At 39.0% G+C, this 20,164-nt stretch overlaps 1 protein-coding gene across 1 annotated transcript in view; it reads left to right on the forward strand.

Annotated features, from left to right (window-relative positions):
* The first annotated feature begins 195 nt into the window (after nucleotides 1–195).
* Nucleotides 196–20,164, forward strand: part of LOC124286910 (hormone-sensitive lipase-like) — a 31,252-nt gene continuing 11,283 nt past the window's right edge. Inside the window, exons 1-6 of the mRNA XM_046723355.1 lie at nucleotides 196–893; nucleotides 8,353–8,508; nucleotides 9,857–9,934; nucleotides 10,672–10,854; nucleotides 17,063–17,194; nucleotides 18,370–18,534. Of these exons, the coding sequence (XP_046579311.1) occupies nucleotides 342–893; nucleotides 8,353–8,508; nucleotides 9,857–9,934; nucleotides 10,672–10,854; nucleotides 17,063–17,194; nucleotides 18,370–18,534 (1,266 nt within the window). The 5' untranslated portion in view covers nucleotides 196–341. The remainder of the gene's footprint in view (nucleotides 894–8,352; nucleotides 8,509–9,856; nucleotides 9,935–10,671; nucleotides 10,855–17,062; nucleotides 17,195–18,369; nucleotides 18,535–20,164) is intronic.

A 20,164-nucleotide genomic window follows, 5' to 3' on the forward strand; every position in this document is an offset into this window, starting at 1 on the left:
ATTTCAAGTTCTATCGCTATATCTTTAATTTAATTTTGTCACAATTTATATTATTTATTACTGCGCAATACATGTATGATTCTTTTACTGATCTTATATGACTCGTTCTTCGTGTAAATGCAACCGATTGACGGATTCCAACGAGCTTTCCCGAATGACACGAAGCGAACAACATTCGCTCCGTAACTTAAAAAATGGCTGCTGATAGAAGTAAACACTGTTTATCAGCTGTCAAGTTTGTCGCTGAGAATTGAAGAGGTGGTGTGACAGTAGCGTGCTTGAAGCAACAGATCAACACAGGCAAGTCTGTGGATAGAAGAAGACGAAACAATAACTTTAAGATGTCTCTTGAAAACGACAATCCCGGTCGCTTGCTGTCAGCACTTATCAAGGAACTGAAATCACTGGCTTTGAGCAATATTGAATACTTTCAAAATGGGAACCAGAGCCACCATGCTAAATATCACACGTCATTTTGTCTCTTGTACGAATATTTGGACATGGGTATCGAGCCTAACATAGCTGGCCTACTGCCAAGACTGTCTGATTTTGACGTGTCACCGGACCTAAAAGGAAATGGTTACAGAAGTTTGATAAGGATTGTTTATAAATGTTGTTTGCATTTAGCCCAGCTGCTGAGGTATATTGTGGTGAACAGAGATTCAATACTGTTCAGAAGAGCCCACTACTGTAAAGAGGTTGAAGCTTATGTCAGCACCATAGGCCAGCTGAGAGCATGTCTCTATTATGCTAACAAGCTCATCAACTACTGTCAAGATGGAAACCTGTTTGCAGATGAGGAAAATCTGAATGAAAATATTGCAGAGCAATTGATGGAGGAAGTTGAGATGTTAAATCAAGATTGTTTTTATGGTCGTTGTCTTGGATTCCAGGTGAGTACATACTTAATTTGTTCATGAATGTACTCCCAACCGAACTCAAATTTAGGCTCACTTTCAATTTCAGTTTTACTTGGTAATTCCATTTTTTACATTCAAAACAATGTGTGATGGTATTCCCATGGTATTGGCACCAAGTAAATAAAAGATCCTATGAACAAGATGAAATGAGAATGTATTGTCTACTTGATTTGTGAATATGTATTTTTTGTTCACCATATACATGAAGTTGTTACACATACAGCTTGTCAGTAATGGCTTATATGATCATGTAAAATTACAAACAGTGGTTTCCTTTTAGCAAGTACATGTACAGACTTATATTAAACCAAACATGCTAAAAGGAAACTACAGTTTGTAAGTTTGCATGATCATATATAAGCCAATACTGACAAACTGTATGTGTAACAACTTCATGTATTGCATGAGTTACTAATACAAGAATCTCTATCGAAACATTGCACTCACAAAATAAAAGAAGTTGTTATCCAAAAAGTTTGTCAGTATTGTACTTCCCAACTTCTAAAATGCCACTCAAACTCAAAGAAGTAATATATAATCCTGTGCTGTGAATTTGGATGTTGTCTATCATGTTTATTTGCCATTTTCATGTGCCATATCATTTTTAACATAAACAGAGTACTGAGCATGCTCCTGATAAAGAGCAAAATGATAAACAAAGTCTATAAGATGTATTTGCTGTACAAAGCATATAAATCAAGTTACATCATGTTTGGAGTAAGAAACAAGTTCTGTATATTCTGTATGAACATAATAATAAATATGTTATATGCTGTGAAGTAGTAAAACAAACATGTCAAACAGGTTCTTAAAACATATTCATTTGTTTATATAATTAGACTTTAGCTATGTTGGTGTAATATGTGGTGTGATGTGGGGTCACACAAAAGTGTCATTGTCATTGGCTGAGAAACATGGGGTGAGGCCAGGTAGATTACATCACCCGGAGAATGACCAGAGGTCAGTGTTACATAATAACCTTCAACCTTCTGAGCAAATCTGCTACATATGGTCTCACTGTCACAGGCTTCTCATACTCATTCTTTAGATGATTAATTGCTGTGTAAACAAGAAGCATGTGTAAACATTTTATTAGGTTTCACCAACATACACCAAATGTTATATTGTGTTAATCTCAAAATGTTAGGGACTTGCTGAAAGTTACACTAATGCACCCTCTAACTTGCTCTCTGATAGTATCAAGGACTCCAAGTTTTCAAAGGGTCCAGTGGAAAACAAACAAACAAATGAATTCTTTTTCAAAGGAGATCCTTCTTGGGGTGCTTATAAACATTTAAATGTCCATGTAAAATTCCTACAACAGTTGTATCTATATTTTGAATAAAATATTTACAAAATATTTCCAGTGAAAAAACAAGCAAACAAATGAAGTTACAAGCAATTTAAAATGGTGGCCATGACAATGAAGTCTTGATGATTAAATAAGCATACATGTTAACTGACCAGATAATTTAAGAGGGAAATTTGGACCAATAGAGGCTACTCCGTGTTCTTGTCTTGAATCACTGTCTGTCATCATTATCATCAATATGATAAATTGTGTTTATGTTTTATGTGACATACTGACCAGTAAAATATGTCTGACTGTGGTCATTAAGTTATGTTGGTCCGGGTGTCCATTAGACATGACCCGTGAAGATCCGGGTTAGAACTGATCTCAGTACCCATGCTTGTCATAACGAGGCGACAAATGGGGTCAGGTGGTGTGCGGAACAAAAGTCTTCGAAAAACGTACCGAAAAAATCCTAAATTTGGCTAGGAAAAAAAGATCAAAGACATATCTAAATATTTAATAAGTCCTTTTAATCACCCTTTGTATGTGAGTACTTCATGTTTTTATGAGCATCATTGAAAAAAGATGAAAGATCAAATTATCTATTTAATAACCCATATGTGTGAGTTATCAATGTTTTTCTTAAATCTTTGACCTCAAGGTTGATGAATAAATAGGCTTTTATTACATCAGGACTTTTTTTTCTGGAATCCTTTTTTTCTGGTACTTTTTTACCGTGGACTTTTTTTCCAAGGACTTTTTTTCCTACAATCGGTAGGCTCGCTGACTTGCTTGACACATGTCACCGTATCCCAGTTGCATAGATCAATGCTCTTGCTGTTGATCACCGGATTGTCTGGTACAGACTCGATCATTTAAAGACCACCGCCATATACCTGGAATATTGCAGAGTGCAGCGTAAAACCAAACTGACTCACTCACCATTAGACATGTGTACAGTATACCGACTGACCTCTTCTAATTATCTGTCCCTGCACTGAAGATTCAGTAATGAAGCACTCTATGTACCACAACAAATAACCACAGGTGTTTGTGTATGATAATGAAAGTAGCATGTAGGTATTTCCTTTACATTAATATACATTATCAGATTGGCAGACGAAGTAGTCGCTTGTAACATTGCTGATGCTAAAGTATATTTTTTCATCATATTAATATCATTATCCACCTAGGCACCATCTAACGTGTTATTGAAAGCCTGCCACCTGGTACACAGCACATGATGCAGTTCAACATTGTTTCTGGGAAATACTCAGTCTGTGTCAAAGGGGATGTGAAAGGTTGCAATGAAACTGTAAAATAACATGATAAATTGCTTGAATTAGATATATTGGACCCAGATATCTATTATGCATTTATCATGATCTCCAATTAAATATATCATTGCTGTTAAAATGGCAATGATCCAATGTTTATACACAGTCACTCACTGACTGGTATTAAGGGACCATGATCATGTTTATCTATCTAACGTGGGTGGACATGTGAGGGATGGTCAGTGTGCCACAGTTATCATATATCCACATGTATATAATATAGGCCATCAGTGTCAGTACAGAGATACTGTATCTAGAGATCAACCAGAAGCTATTTCAGTTCATTATGTGTTTATGTTTACTGTATGATTAATCCATATGTTGAACATGTTGACGTGAAATGGAAATAGAAAAAGGGAAAAAAGTTTTTAATCATGTTTAAAGAACAATAAAAACCTGGTTATATTTAGGGATGAAACAGGGGCGGTGGGGTAGCCTAGTGGTTAAAGTGTTGGCTCGTCACGCCGAAGATCTGGGTTCGATTCCCCACATGGGCACAATGTGTGAAGCCCATTTCCCCGCCGTGATATTGCTGGAATATTGCTAAAAACGACGTAAAACTAAACCCAGTCAGTTAGGGATGAAACAGTATACTGCGATATTAGTAGAACCGCAGTATTTTGTCCTCAGTTCAGTAAACCGTAATGCAATCCAAAAATTTGGTATTTTCTTTTTTTGTACCGACATTTTATTAACCTTTTCAAACCTTTTCTAAAATGTCTAGAAACTGAATCATTTTGTCAAAATCTATGCATATTTTAGCTAGACTGCTCTTGTCAATTTTCTGCATTATGATCATATCTCATATACCGAACCGAAGGCCTTGTACCGTTAATACGAACCGTACCATGGTAAGAGTGTACCATTTCACCCCTAGTTATATTGTGTGTTATATGATAAAAGTGATTTGCTGTTATCATCATAACATAACAGTTCACTCATTGAGTTTCCTGGAAGATGATATTTAGCATCATTTCCTGCAGATTGTAGTTTGTACTGTTGATGGGGAAGTAGTTTTTATTTCAAGCAACTTCCATCGGCAGTCAAATTGTTTATTCTATTATTCTATCAAAATTGGATTGTTTTAAGTTACTTTGTTATGATGTATCTTAGCACTGCCCTTTAACATGGTGTTCCATGTAACAATTCAACTCGTTAAGCCTCTTCCTACTTTATGGCACTGTTATCGGTTGAATACAGGTCAATTTAACCATGCCATCATATGCTGATATATGTTATCTATATTTACATAAAAGAGAAACATATTTCTTCCTATTTGCTATTTTTTTTCTGACTTTGCTGAAACATTGGCTTCAAGCCTTTGAGCAGGTCAAGATACGTCACTGATCAAAGTGAACTGTTATCAGCTGCAACTGACATTTTCTTGCAATGCTTCACAACAAATCTTATTACAATTAAGGCCAGACCAATTATATTTCTTGTTTTACGGATTTTTGTTCTCTGAAAACCTAAATCACCAGTGAAAGCAAAAACCCACATGAGTTCCCTCGTTAACTCTTTTGGTTTGTTTAGATCAACTAAAAATATGTTGAGTGAGTTTAGATTTCACACTGATTTCAAGAGTATTTCTCTTATATCACATTAACATTAGGAATTTCTTATTTGACCGGGAAAAATTAACTTTTATTTTTTTTCTTATTCTTATTATTTATTGGAAAAATACAAAAGGCGGATCTGTAAAACAAGAAATAACGGATCCGGCCTAATGCAGACTTTGAACTTTGTTGTAGTGTGACAGCTGCACAGTTAAAACAGTAAAACAAAATGTGAAATTAATTGATGTTTACTGTATATTGACCATTCACACGACCACAACTCCGAGCATGATCTATGATGATTATAAACATGAACCTCTACATGCTGAACAAGATGGTACCAGTAGCACTGGAAAGGAAAAACTTATCCGTGTATATATTTCAGCAATTTATTATGTTTCACATAGTAACATGTCATCCATGGTTATTAATCATCTTTGAAGGTTTTCCCCGGCAAATGGATTATAATCTGTTGTATTATGTTATGTTAGACTGACCTTTTGTTCAGTGACCCAGGGTGACATTGAGTGAAACACTATAATTGCAAGAAAGTAGGACACACATTTAAATCATGCCGTGTTACACATTAAATCCAAAGGGCACACCCCAACATCTTATGAAGTGATCTCTAGCACACTAGAAAATGAACTCGCGGCCATCCCCAGTACTAAATACAAAGTTCCTATGTGGTCAAGTAAGTGGTTTGAGTCCCGGCAGTGTCACACATAAGCAGATGTTACTTGTTGTTTCCCGGCCTGACAGTGACACTTGGTGTTAAGAGAATAAACAGAGGATTGGTTGTCCTGGTCTTTTATGTGTGAGTGGAGTGTGCATGGTGTCTCAGTGAGGAGTAACACTATAATATCAGCCTTGTCCAAGCATCACACACGCACACATGGCTTTGCAGGTGCTTCATCAACCGCCTCCGTGGTGTAGTGGTTAGAGCGTCCGCATGGAGAGCAGAAGGTCGCGGGTTCGATCCCGGACGGCGTCATACCAAAAGACGTTAAAATATGGTACTTGTTGGTCGCTGCCTGGCGCTCGGCATTAATGGGTACAACAAGGACTGGTCGGCTCGGAGTCAGTATGATGTGTCTGAGTGGGGTATTCATGCTTCACTGTGGCATGGTATCTCAGTGGGCTAGCACTATAAAACCAGCTTAAGTCTGGGCTAGTACAAGCAGCCACACATACACATACACACGCATGCACGTGGTCATATGAGCGAAATATTCTCAAGCACGACGTTAAACCCCATATCACCTCACCTCACAGGTGCTTCATCATGATGTTGCCTCACCTCATCAGGCCTGCTACTACTTCTACTTATGATTATTTTGCAAGGTTTGAGAGACCTGGTAGTTAAGTCCCAAACACATGGTTATGATGAACTATGTTCCTGGTGTTTTAGGGCACATGTAGAAATTGAAGTGGACCCAACAAAATAACTTTTGATGATGTGTATTATACAATGTCATTTGGACTAAACAGTACAAACACATGGTAATAGAGCACATGTACACCGTTAAATGGAAGGGAGCAAAATTGTCTACTGCTGGTGGGTAGTGTTGGGAATTGGTTAAGATATCATAATTGATGATTGGTTCATTACATCCCATCGATCATCAAAAATAATTGGTTTGCGCCATTTATAAAATTTTCCTGTTATGTTTATTAATGCACACAAAAAAACATGTAGTTCTTTGGTGTTTTTAGCAAATTGAACTAAATGGATTTGCAAATTTCACATCTTTAAAGCATGACTAGAATGTTAGGAACATAAACCTCCTGGAGTCTTTAAAATAAATTCAATCATGACTTGGAACAAGTGTGTAGTGCTTATGAAATATAAATTTAATGACACAGACAAAAACCAACCTTGTGAAAATATTGTTAATGCAAACAAGTGTTCCAAAATTGTTTGTGTTCGATTATGAGAAAACATGATCACTTTTTTGGTCGTTTAGTCCCTGCGTCCAATCTTCGATTATTCATTTAATCGGACCACCACTACTGATGGGTCGAAGTCAAACAATGTTGAAGATGAATCCATGTAAAATGTATTCTTATTGAAACACAGAGGTACTAGACGGCACACCAGAGCATTGTAATTAGTGTCCTGTGTCAAACTGAAGCAAAACATTTCCAACCCAGGTGTGCTTCCATTTAGTGGCTACAGACTGGACTTTATTGAATATACATGATATAGATGTGACAGAATAGTCATTCTTCAGCAACACATGCTCTCACCATCCAGACACACGTACTGGTTCACTTGCTTTACATGCTACAAGCAGAATGGAATAGTCATTCTTCAGCAACACATGCTTCTTTGAGTTGCGTTCCAGAAGTCGGGAAGTACTATATTGACAAACTTTATGGAAAATAAGTTGTATTATTTCATGAGTTGTCAAGCAGGAAAAACTATACAAGAATCTGTATCGAAATATTGCAAGAAGTTACTTTTCATAGTTTGTCAATATAACAGATGCTTGTCGTAAGAGGAAACGACCCATGCTAAGAAGATGTTAAACAGTCTGACTCACTGGCTTGGTTGATCGATACAGGATCCATGCTCATGATGGTGCTTTCTGGAATGTCCTGTCCAGATGCATGTATTTATAGCTGGAATATTGATAAGAGTGACATTAAAAAACAGCCAACAAGCAACCAACCAACATATCAAGCACATCATTTGTATACATTTTACCATTTCTTGCATAAGACTTAGAGTCCTTGTACACCCCTGCATTGGGGAGGATGCAACATGCCCACACAGGACATGTCCTCAGTTCATGGTGAAGTTTGTTGGGGTATATGGCTGCCACTTTTATCAGTATTCTCAATATCATCTGGGGTGGGGTGGGGTGGGGTCATGGGATGGCACATCTTAATTCATGATGACACTGCTTTGGGAGAAAACTTTGAGTACTAGTTTCAGACTAGCCATCTCTGCAGACCATTTATGTAGTCCTTCTGTCAGTCTTGACTCATAATTACACGAATCTGCTATGAGTACAATTACAACATCATTTAGATGTCCTATATGATGTTGCTGGAATGATGCTAACGGGGTAAAACCAAACTCAGTTCAGTCAGTCTGTCAGTCATGAGATAATTACATACTGTAGTCCTCTGCTGAGTAAGATTACAACATCAATATGTCTATATTTACTAACTGGTTTCTTCCAGAGTCATTCATTTGATTTCTATTTTTACTAATGCCTTTCTGAACATTTTTGCAGTTCTGTGACTCAATGCAGCGTCCTCTTCATGCTGTTGCCATAGCAATGGCATCTTTCTCTGAGGGTTATCAAGAAAACTCGCAGGTGATGCAGCTAGCCACCTCCCTTGTTAGCAGTGGGAAGTATTGGATGAACCCTGAACTCCGAGCACAGCAGGTTAGTGTGGGAGGCAGCCATGAGGTATCAAGTACGTAGGTATCATGAAATCCCTGCTAAATAGAGCTGTGACGATATATCGTAGTATCGATAATCGTAATACTTTATCTGACAATAAATATATCGACACATTTTTTCGTATCGTGATATGTATCGTTGACCTTAAAATTGTTAATTTTCATTAGATATTGACGGTTATGTCAAAATTTCTTGCTATTAAAATGTGATTTTTAAAAGAAAATAACTAAAGAAGCATATTGTGATATGCCTCGAAACGAATCATATCGTTCCAAGATATCGCGATACATATCGTATCGTGAAATTTCTGTATTGTCACACCTCTACTGCTAAATGCTGATCTGTAGCTATGACATCATAGTGGACAGACACGTGCCATTACCCTTTGTTCACGGTGTATTAATCCACAAGACAGAGGACAGAGAAGTGATTTTCCATTATTCCTGGGTTACTGAAGACATGAAATGGTGTATTGTGTTACATGGGTGTAGCAGTTCACGAAACAAAAGTATCATTTTGTCAAGTATCATTTTAAAGTGAAAATACTAATTTAGTTTGGATATAGCAGTTGTCGGCATAAAGAAGAGTAAAGAAATGGAATTTGACGTATCATTTTGTGTAAAAAGGCTGGTAACACAACAAAACTGGCATCATGGTGTTTATTTAGTACTGGGGCCCCATCAGTGACAATATCCAACTTGATACCAGTTTTCTGAGTTACAAGCCCTTGTGATTTTGTGTCCTTTGCTTTTTGAGGCATCTGCCCATGAGAGAGATCGAGACAAATGAAAATGCAAGGACAAAATTGGAGAAAGGTGCATAGCCTTCTGTTTGGAAAAATTTAAATCAGTATTAATCGGAATTTCACATTTTTTACAACAGTACTACAATAAAGTATTGTATATTTTAAAAATAATGTGTATTTCTATGTTGAAATGAATGTTTTACTTTCAAATTTGAAAAGCCTTTACATGTTGCAATCTTACAAGTGTGATGGTCTTCTTGTCAATTTGACTTAGCACTAGCTGATGTTGATGTGCATGGATAAGTGTAAGATCATTGAGCGAAGATTCAACAGCTGTGTCATTGTGTGGTAATGCTCTGTCAATTGCTGGTAATCTGCCAACCACTATAGAGAAACAGAGATGGTCTGCAAGTCAGCTATCAACCATGACTTAGGGCCTTGTGTTGACGTCTCTGCTGATTGGCACACAGAAAGAATGTGTCATGGGCTATTCCTTTTTGCTTATTTTGGAAAGCTGATATAAAAAAAGGATATTAATCATTGCTGATAAATGTATAGACTACTTTGAAATGTGTTTCCTTGCAGGTTGTTTACACAACTCGGACAGCAGACGTCAAGTTTTGCAAAGCATTCTGGGGGATCACTGAAACTGAAATAATGAAGGTATGACCTTGACATCACTTGTTTGATAAAGGTGTCTACTCTGAAATATTGCATATTGTAATTAAGAAGCTGTATAGCCATATCCGCCCTTGTTGATAAAATCGACTTCAAGTTGTGGACTGCGAATATAAGGCAGGAAATTCAGGAAAAAGGCAGGGCTTTTACTTAAATTGAAAAAAGGCTCAAACAACATTTTTCAGTTTCCATCACTTTCCTTGAACCCAAGAAAACAGACTTTATAGATCTTTTGTTAATGTACATGTATGAGAGATTTCTAAATGTAGTTTATCAGTACCTCTAGTCTCGTTGCTAATATACTAGCATATCCATGGAAATATGAGTAACATTTTGTTTTCTTGTCATTCCCCACATTTCTTCAGTTAATGTTGTTATTTGTGCGATAGAGGTGCTTCTTTATTCAACTGGGGGCGGTGGGGTAGCCTAGTGGTTAAAGTGTTCATTCATCACGCCGAAGATGCGAAGGGTTTGATTCCCCACATAGGTGCAATGTGTGAAGCCCATTTCTGGTGTCCCCCGCCCGCGATATTGCTGGAACACTGATAAGCAGCATAAAACCATACTCACTCTTTTTTCTACAGCATATCATTGAGAGAGAAGGATATCCAGAAGGAACTCCTGATAAGATTTGATACTGAGTAGAGAAGGCTCCATATTAAACAGCAGGATTACAGGTTTATGGAATGTAGGCATGACCTGGACATATTCCTGTGTTGCAGTCATTGCCGTCCCTGGTGTGTCCACCAGTTCAGGTGAACGAGGTTATCTCCCTTGGGCCAGATTCCTTTGAAATGCCCACAGCAGACGGGTCTGACATTGTTGTGATCACACCCCCATGTTCCCACACTGGCCCAGGACACGTGCAAGTCAGACTCATCTCATCAATCATCAGGGAGGGGCAGGTAAGGAAACTTCCAGGCTGATGGCGATTGTCCATCTTAAACTTGCTTAATGTGATCAATGTTCTATTGGGTACATCTATAGAGATACTTGCCTTGGTTTGCAATATTTCTACCTCTATGCTTGACAGTGGTTTACGTCGCTCAGGCAAGGCACACTTGTCTACGTCTTCCTGAGGCAAGGGAGTTAACTTACTGTAAATGTCCAGTTTCTTCCCTTGCTGAACTAGCCTCTAGGTTTGTTGCTCGATAGAGCCAGTAATGGCTGTTAAGAGTTATGTCCCTTGTGTGTCCCAATATACCCATGAAGGTCCGGGTTAGAATATTGATCTTCAGTAACCCATGCTTGTCGTAAGAGGCCACTAACGGGATCAGGTGGTCAGCCTCGCTGACTTGGTTGACATATGTCATCGGTTCCCAATCGCGCAGATCACTGCTCATGCTGTTGATAACTGGATTGTCTGGTCCAGACTCGATTACTTACAGACCGCTGCCATATATCTGAAATATTGCTGAGTGCGGCGTAAAACTAGATTCACTTTCTGACTCACTGTGACCCGATTCTTCCTCATAGGGCTGGGACGGGTAACCCGGATGCCCGGGTCGGGTGGATAATGAGTTGCACCCGGGTACCTATCTCAGTACCCGGACCCGTTATGATCATGTGACTAATAGGTTAAACAATGTAATATGTTATTTTTTCATGATTTAAAGGTTGTATTGTGTTTGAAGATTTAGACATTATTTACAATCACTCTTTTTGAATATAATACATGGTTAACACATTGAAAGAAAACAATGAGCCTTCGGGCTGAAGAATATATTGCCCTTTCTTACAAATTTGGCGTCAGGAATTAACATATCGGGTATCCGGGTAGGGTAGGGTAATAAGGGGTGGGGTGCCGGGTAGAAAATCGGGATGGGACCCGTCCCAGCCCTACTTCCTCACTGGCCATTTGCATTGGCTGTAAAAACATGATGGCACTGAAACAAGACATGTTCTGTTCAAGAAAATGAAAAATAAGTTGCTTAGTTACCAGAGGCACAAGATTTGATCAAGAATGATTTTATGTCAGAATAAAAAGTATGTTCAAGAATATTTATGCATTTTGTAGCATGTGTGAAAACAACTGAAATAATTACCAAATGCATTTGAGCACTTTAGTTAACAAGTCGAATAAGAAATTTGGAAAATTGGTGGCGTACATCTTTTGACATACACATCCTGAAGTTGTTGGCGAACTGATTGGCGATATGAATTCATAGTTTGTATCGGGCTTAGCTGTTGCCAATCATGCATTGTTGACAGGTGAACTGTTATCTCCCTTGGGAAGATGGATGTGATGTCATGATTTCATAGCCTTGTCTGTATCGGTAGCACTGGTATTTTTGACATAGATTTATGAAGCTGACAATGTTATCAACTAAGAATGGAATGGCATCTATAGAAAGTGGAGGAGCTGCTCAGCCACATGCAACTACATCAAACCTGTCTGACACACTTTTGGGGAAAGTGTAGATATCGATATGTCTTGACACAGGAAGAATGGGGAATATGTAGTGTAGATAGAACATGATATGTCTGACACAGGGAAGATTTGGAATTGGGTTGGATTACGATTTACATGGGACATTATATGTCTGCCATGTAGATAGTTACTGATATGTCTCACACAGGGAAGATTCCCATATGTAGTGTAGACAGTTGGATATGTCTGACACAGGGAAGATTTGGAATTGGGAATATCTGTATGTCTGACACAGGGGAAGATAGTTAATACGTTCAGCTGAACACAGGAAATTTGTGGGAATATGTATGTAGATAGTTACGCGATATCACACTATTCTGGGAAGATTTGAATTGGGAATATATGGTGTAGATGGGTTCTGATATGTCTGACACAGGAAGATTTGGAATTGGGAATATGTAGTGCAGATTCACGATATGTCTTGACACAGGAAGATTTGGAATTGGGAATATGTCACAGGCCAGATTTGGAATATGTCCTAGGGAATATGTGTGAGATAGTTACGATATGTCTGGACACAGGGAAGATTTGGAATTGGGAATATAGTGTAGATAGTTACTGATATGTCTGACACAGGGAAGATTTGGAATTGGGAATATGTAGTGTAGATAGTTACGATATGTCTGACACAGGGAAGATTTGAATTGGGAATATGTAGTGTAGATAGTTACGATATGTCTGACACAGGGAAGATTTGGAATTAGGAATATGTAGTGTAGATGGACACAGGAAGATTTGGATTGGGAACATGAAAGTGCAGATGTCACCATATGTCCGACACAGGGAAGATTTGGAATTGGGAATATGTAGTGTAGATACGATATGTCTGACACAGGAAAGATTTGGAACTTGGAATATGTGGTGCAGATAGTTACGATATGACACAGGAAGATTTGGAATTGGAATATGTAAGTGCAGATATGTCTCATATGTCTGACACAGGAAGAAAGAATTGGGAATATGTGGTGTGAATACGACACATGGATGTCTGACACACACACAGATTTGGGAATATGTGGTGAAGATAGATATATGTCTGACACAGGAAGATTTGGAATTGGGAATATGCAGTGACACAGGAAGAGTTGAATTGAACATGTCTGACACAGGAAGATTTGGAATTGGGAATATGTAGTGTAGATAGTTCACGATATGTCTGACACAGAGGGAAGATTTGGAATTGGGAATATGTGGTGTGAATAGTTCACGATATGTCTGACACAGGAAGATTTGGAATTAAGTGTAGATAATATGGAACATGGAAAGATATGGACATATGGAAGATTTGACTGGGAATATGTGGTGTAGACACAGGAAGATTTGGAATTGGGAATATGTAGACAGATAGTTACGATATGTCTGGACACAGGGAAGATTTGGAATTGGGAATATGTCCTATCAAGTGACAGATAGTTCACGATATGTCTGACACAGGGAAGATTTGGAATTGGGAATATGTGCAGTGAATAGTTACGATATGTCTGACACAGGAAGATGGAACATGGAGTCACCATATGTCCCATCGCGGAAGACTGATATGTCTGACACAGGAAGATTTGGAATTGGGGAATATGTGGTGTGGAATAGTCACGACATGTCTGACACAGGAAGATTGGAATTGGGAATATGTGGTGTGAAGATAGTTTCACGATATGTCTGACACAGGAAAGATTTGGAACTGGGGAATATGTAGTGGTAGATAGACACACATGTCTGACACAGGAAGATTTGGAACTTGGGAATATGTCAGTGCAGTGTGAATGGATTACGATATGTCTGACACAGGAAGATTTGGAATTGGGAATATGACAGTGAAGATGGAACACGATATATGTCTGACACAGGAAGATTTTGGAATTGGGAATATGTAGTGTAGATAGTTCTGATATGTCTGACACAGGGAAGATTTGGAATTGGGAATAACAGTGCAGATAGTCACTGATATGTCTGACACAGGGAAGATTGGAATTGGGAATATGTGTGCAGATAGTCACGATATGTCTGACACAGGAAGATTTGGAATTGGGAATATGTAGTGTGAATGAGTCACGATATGTCTGACACAGGGAAGATTTGGAATTGGGAATATGTAGTGTAGATGGATTCACGATATGTCTGGACACAGGAAAATTTGGATTGGGAATATGGGTAGATAGTTACGATATGTCTGGACAAGTGGATAGATTTGGAATTCGAATACAGGAAGATTTGGAATGTCTGACACAGGAAGTGGAATTGGGAATATGTAGTGGATATGGTTCACGATATGTCTGACACAGGAAGATTTGGAATTGGGAATATGTAGTGTAGATAGATTCGACATGGTCTGACACAGGGAATTTGGACAGTGTAGATAACACAGACATGTCTGGACACAGGAAGATTTGGATTGGGAATATAGGTGTAGATGGTTACGATATGTCTGACACAGGAAGATTTGGAATTGGGAATATGTAGTGTAGATAGATTCTGATATGTCTGACACAGGAAGATTTGGAATTGGGAATATGTAGTGTAGATAGTTCTGATATGTCTGACACAGGAAGATTTGGAATTGACACAGGAATATGTGGAGATAGATACGATATGTCTGACACAGGAAAGATTTAGGAATTGGGAATATGTAGATAGATGGAACACGATATGTCTGACACAGGAAGATTTGGAATTGGGAATATGTAGTGTAGATGGATACGATATGTCTGACACAGGAAGATTTGGAATTGGGAATATGTGGTGTGAATAGATAACGATATGTCTGACACAGGAAGATTTGGAACTGGGAATATGTAGTGTAGATAGCCAACGATATATGTCTGACACAGGGAAGATTTGGAATTGGGAATATGTGGTGTAGATAGTTACGATATGTCTGACACAGGGAAGATTTGGAATTGGGAATATGTGGTGTAGATAGTTACGATATGTCTGACACAGGGAAGATTTGGAATTGGGAATATGTGGAATATGTAGATAGTTACGATATGTCTGACACAGGGAAGATTTGGAATTGGGAATATGTATGTATATGTCTGACACAGGAAGATGTCTGACACAGGAATAGTTCACGATATGGACACAGGGAATGGGAATGTGGTGTAGATAGTTACTGATATGTCTGACACAGGAAGATTTGGAATGACACAGGAATATGTGGTGGAACATGTAGATAGTTCACGATATGTCTGACACAGGAAGATTTGGAATCGGGATGTGGTGTGAATAGTGAATGACATGTCTGACACAGGAAGATTTGGAATGGGAATATGGTGTAGATAGTCACGATATGTCTGACACAGGAAGATTTGGAATTGGGAATATGTGGTGTAGATAGTCTGACATATGTCTGACACAGGGAAGATTTGGAATTGGGAATATGTAGTGTAGATAGTTCACGATATGTCTGACACAGGAAGATTTGGAATTGGGAATATGTAGTGTAGATAGTTCACGATATGTCTGACACAGGGAAGATTTGGAATTGGGAATATGTAGTGTAGATAGTTCACGATATGTCTGACACAGGGAAGATTTGGAATTGGGAATATGTAGTGTAGATAGTTCTGATATGTCTGACACAGGGAAGATTTGGAATTGGGAATATGTAGTGTAGATAGATATGTCTGACATAGGAAGATTTGGACATTGGGAAATGATGTAGATTGATATATGTCTGACATTGGGAATTGGGAATATGTAGTGTAGATGGATTTACGATATGTCTGACACAGGGAAGATTTGGAATTGGGAATATGTAGTGTAGATATTCTTAATGTCTGACATATGTCTGACACAGGGAAGATTTGGAATTGGGAATATGTAGTGTAGATAGTTACGATATGTCTGACACACAGGGAAGATTTGGAATTGGGAATATGTAGTGTAGATAGTTACGATATGTCTGACACAGGAAGATTTGGAATTGGGAATATGTAGTGTAGATGTAGATATGTCTGACACAGGAAGATTTGGAATTGGGAATATGTAGTGTAGATGTTACGATATGTCTGACACAGGGGAAGATTTGGAATTGGGAATATGTAGTGTAGATAGTTACGATATGTCTGACACAGGGAAGATTTGGAATTGGGAATATGTAGTGTAGATAGTTACGATATGTCTGACACAGGGAAGATTTGGAATTGGGAATATGTAGTGTAGATAGTTACGATATGTCTGACACAGGGAAGATTTGGAATTGGGAATATGTAGTGTAGATAGTTACGATATGTCTGACACAGGGAAGATTTGGAATTGGGAATATATGTAGATATGTCTGACACAGGGAAGATAGTGTAGTGTAGAGTTCTGATATGTCTGACACAGGGAAGATTTGGAATTGGGAATATGTAGTGTAGATAGTTACGATATGTCTGACACAGGGAAGATTTGGAATTGGGAATATGTAGTGTAGATAGTTACGATATGTCTGACACAGGGAAGATTTGGAATTGGGAATATGTAGTGTAGATAGTTACGATATGTCTGACACAGGGAAGAATTGGGAATATGTAGTGTAGATAGTTACGATATGTCTGACACAGGGAAGATTTTAAGTATGGAACATTTAGTGTAGAAAGTACTGAAGTGACAGGTCTGGAAGTTCACTCCAGATTTCAGTGTAGCTCAGATCTTTATGTACAGTGAGTACACAGTGATAGGTTAACATGCTGATGTTGTAGGAATATCACCTGAAGCAGCCTCCGAAGTCAAGAAATGGCCGTCCAGCCCCAAAGCTGGCTCCCAGAGCTCCTGGCCTGCTGGTCCACTGTCATGGGGGAGGATTCGTGGCTCAGTCATCCAAGTCACATGAGGTAACAAGACTTGATGGCTAAAGTGCCGTATTTCTCTAAGTATAATTGGCACCAAGTATAATGCACAACCCCTCTCTAGGGGATTCAGTATTTCGGAAGGTGAAATATTTCAAGTTTTACATGCAGACAAATAAAAATTACATCATATGCCTTCAGCGAATTCAGGTATCAACAAACATATAAACTTGGTGAATAAAGAATTGAAATTTGAGATAAAATACCACTAGGTTGGTTGCTTATTAGTAATAGAAGATTATATGGCGCTCATCCAGGGTCGTTGCCTGCTCACAGTGCTAAGTACATTACTATCCCCGGTCATAGGACACTATCATACTTTCCGATACTTTTTCAACTCCCTGGGGAGTATACAGCCATGCTGCATGTTAGGTGCAATGAACTAAACACTCACAGGTACCAATTTTACAGCTGGGTGAACTGAGACAATTTGGATCTAAGTATCTTGTCCAAGGATACTATGCAAATGTGCCCACTCGGGACCCGAACCTAGGTGCCTCCACCGGGGATCGAACCTGGGCCTTTAGCGTGATAGGCACTATTGTGCTCCACTTATTATTGAATGTTTGCATGGAACTGACACATATTCTGTTACTGACAAGATGTCCAAATAGGAAAACAGGGGCTAAGTTATGTCATATACCCTGAAGGGGCGGTGGGGTAGCCTAATGGTTAAAGCGTTGACTCGTCACCCCGAAGACCCGGGTTCGAATCCAAACATGGGCACAATGTGTGAAGCCCATTTCTGGTGTCCTCCGCCGTGATGTTGCTGGAATATTGCTAAAAGCGGCGTAAAAACCAAACTCAGTCAGTCAGTCAGTCATATACCCTTAAATTGGTTCATGCAAAATTATGATGTGATATGAATAAATGATAACCCAAATTCATTAAATAATCAGTAAATTATGTTTAACTCACACTTTAAGATGGATCAAATTAGTTGCAGAAGCCTGCAACAGGCTCTATAATTAATCTGAATTTTGTCATCGTTCAGTATCCTGGTGTTGGTATCTGGCTGCAACTCTTTGTTTTCACCTGCATGTCCAATATGCAGTTTACCTTTAGAAGAAAAGGTATCAGTATATGGGAATAACTTGTGATGGATTTCCACAGCAGAATGTTTGTAGTTTGAGAACCAGTCATTCCTCCGATTGTTCCAGGTGTACCTGCGCCACTGGGCCAAGGAGCTGAACGTACCCATACTGTCCATAGACTACTCCCTGGCACCTGAGTTCCCCTTCCCCCGCGCCCTGGAGGAGTGCTTCTACGCCTACGCATGGGCCACGCAGAACTGTGACAAGCTGGGTATGTTTGCCTGTTGTTTGGTGTACCACAGCAATATTCACACAATATGACACAGATCTGTGAACAAGTCCAAACATGCAATTTATTGATGCCCGTGGGCAGTAATCAGCATGGTTGAAACGAGATGTGTACTGTACAGTGAATCAAATCACTGACAACCTGATACAGTTAACCAACCCTTGTGACAACTACAAATAACTACACACCTGTAACTCTATGAGCTTGCAGAGTGGGAGATGTGTGATAATATTTTCCTTTCTGACTCAAGCTTCAGTTAATGAATTAATCAATAGTGATTTTGTAGAAATTTAAAAATTTTTATTTTTGTTATGTGTACTAATCATGTACAGTGTCAACATAACCTCTGGCAGAAGTTTCTCCCACTGGGTAAACATGTATTATGTTTCAGAAATAATCATTTTTCCTTATCCTGACTCATGATCTTTGCTTATCTCCCTTTCCCTTTCGAATGGTAGTGGAACATATGAATCCCTTGAAGTTCCCGAAGTGGACGTACAATACTCACCCACGAGTTACCTCCCTTCCTCTTTCCCGAGCGCAAACGTACCATGTGACGTGCCCAGACTTGTCACTCTCTCCCTTTTCGCCCAAGCGGATGGTTGGGCGAGCACTGAGTCCCGTATACGGCAATCTATCATTTATATTTAGGCCTATTCTTCTAAATTAAGCTGTGTATGGTTTTTGTTATAATTACAATGTAATATTTGTACAAATTTGTTGAAATTTATTGACTTTGAGTCGTGTTTTCATCGTGTTGTAACTTTGTTTACAATTCATGAAATTGTGTTGTGTGTGTAAACACAGGTTGTCGCTGGCTGATCCTCACCCCCAATGTCCATCATGTACAGATCCATGTTCATCCACCTTGTGTTGTAGCTACTGTGTTGATTTAACTGAATTACAGTTTAATCAATATCTGTCTTATGTTTATAGACGTGCCATGGATCGGGTGAAAAAGACATCTCTAGTCACATGTGATAAATCTGGAGATCAGGCCAAAAACCGTATGTTGCTTGCTGCTGATGTTCATAATAGTGATATGTTGCCTAGTACATTACAGAACCAGTCTGCGGCAAAGGGGACTAAGAAAAGGTCGTCATCCTACTACACATGCTACCGCTGTTACACAGAAATCTTTCAACGATGAGATCGTACCGCCACATGAGAAAGACGTGTTTGACGACCCCCCTATACTTCTACCTGAGGTATCGATGCCATCTATGACGCAGTCGATGTCAACTGCTACTAGATCATCACCTATGAATGTCACAGCAGGCCAGCTGTACGACATAAGACCTCTTACTTCGAGGACAGAGGTTGAGGCAAGGAAAACAGCATCGCAGCTGACACAACTAATGCAGAACTTCGACCCGGGGGAGTTCATGACGCAGTTCACCAACAAGATGATGGAGCAGAAATTCCAGCAAGAATCTAGAAAGACCCAACAGTCTTCTGACACAGTGCGCAAACCCACTGGCCTACACGAATCTACACCCATCAGAGCTACACCTGCAGTTGACGTTGGCGAACATACTCCTCCGCGAAGGGCTCCACAACCAGATGACTCCATCATACTACGAGACAGCCCAAATGAAATGCAGTCCACGTTCGCGAACCCTCAAGGTTCGC

The sequence above is a fragment of the Haliotis rubra genome, unplaced genomic scaffold, assembly GCF_003918875.1.
Source record: "Haliotis rubra isolate DU_JTF1 unplaced genomic scaffold, ASM391887v1 Scf396, whole genome shotgun sequence".
Lineage (NCBI taxonomy): Eukaryota > Metazoa > Mollusca > Gastropoda > Lepetellida > Haliotidae > Haliotis > Haliotis rubra.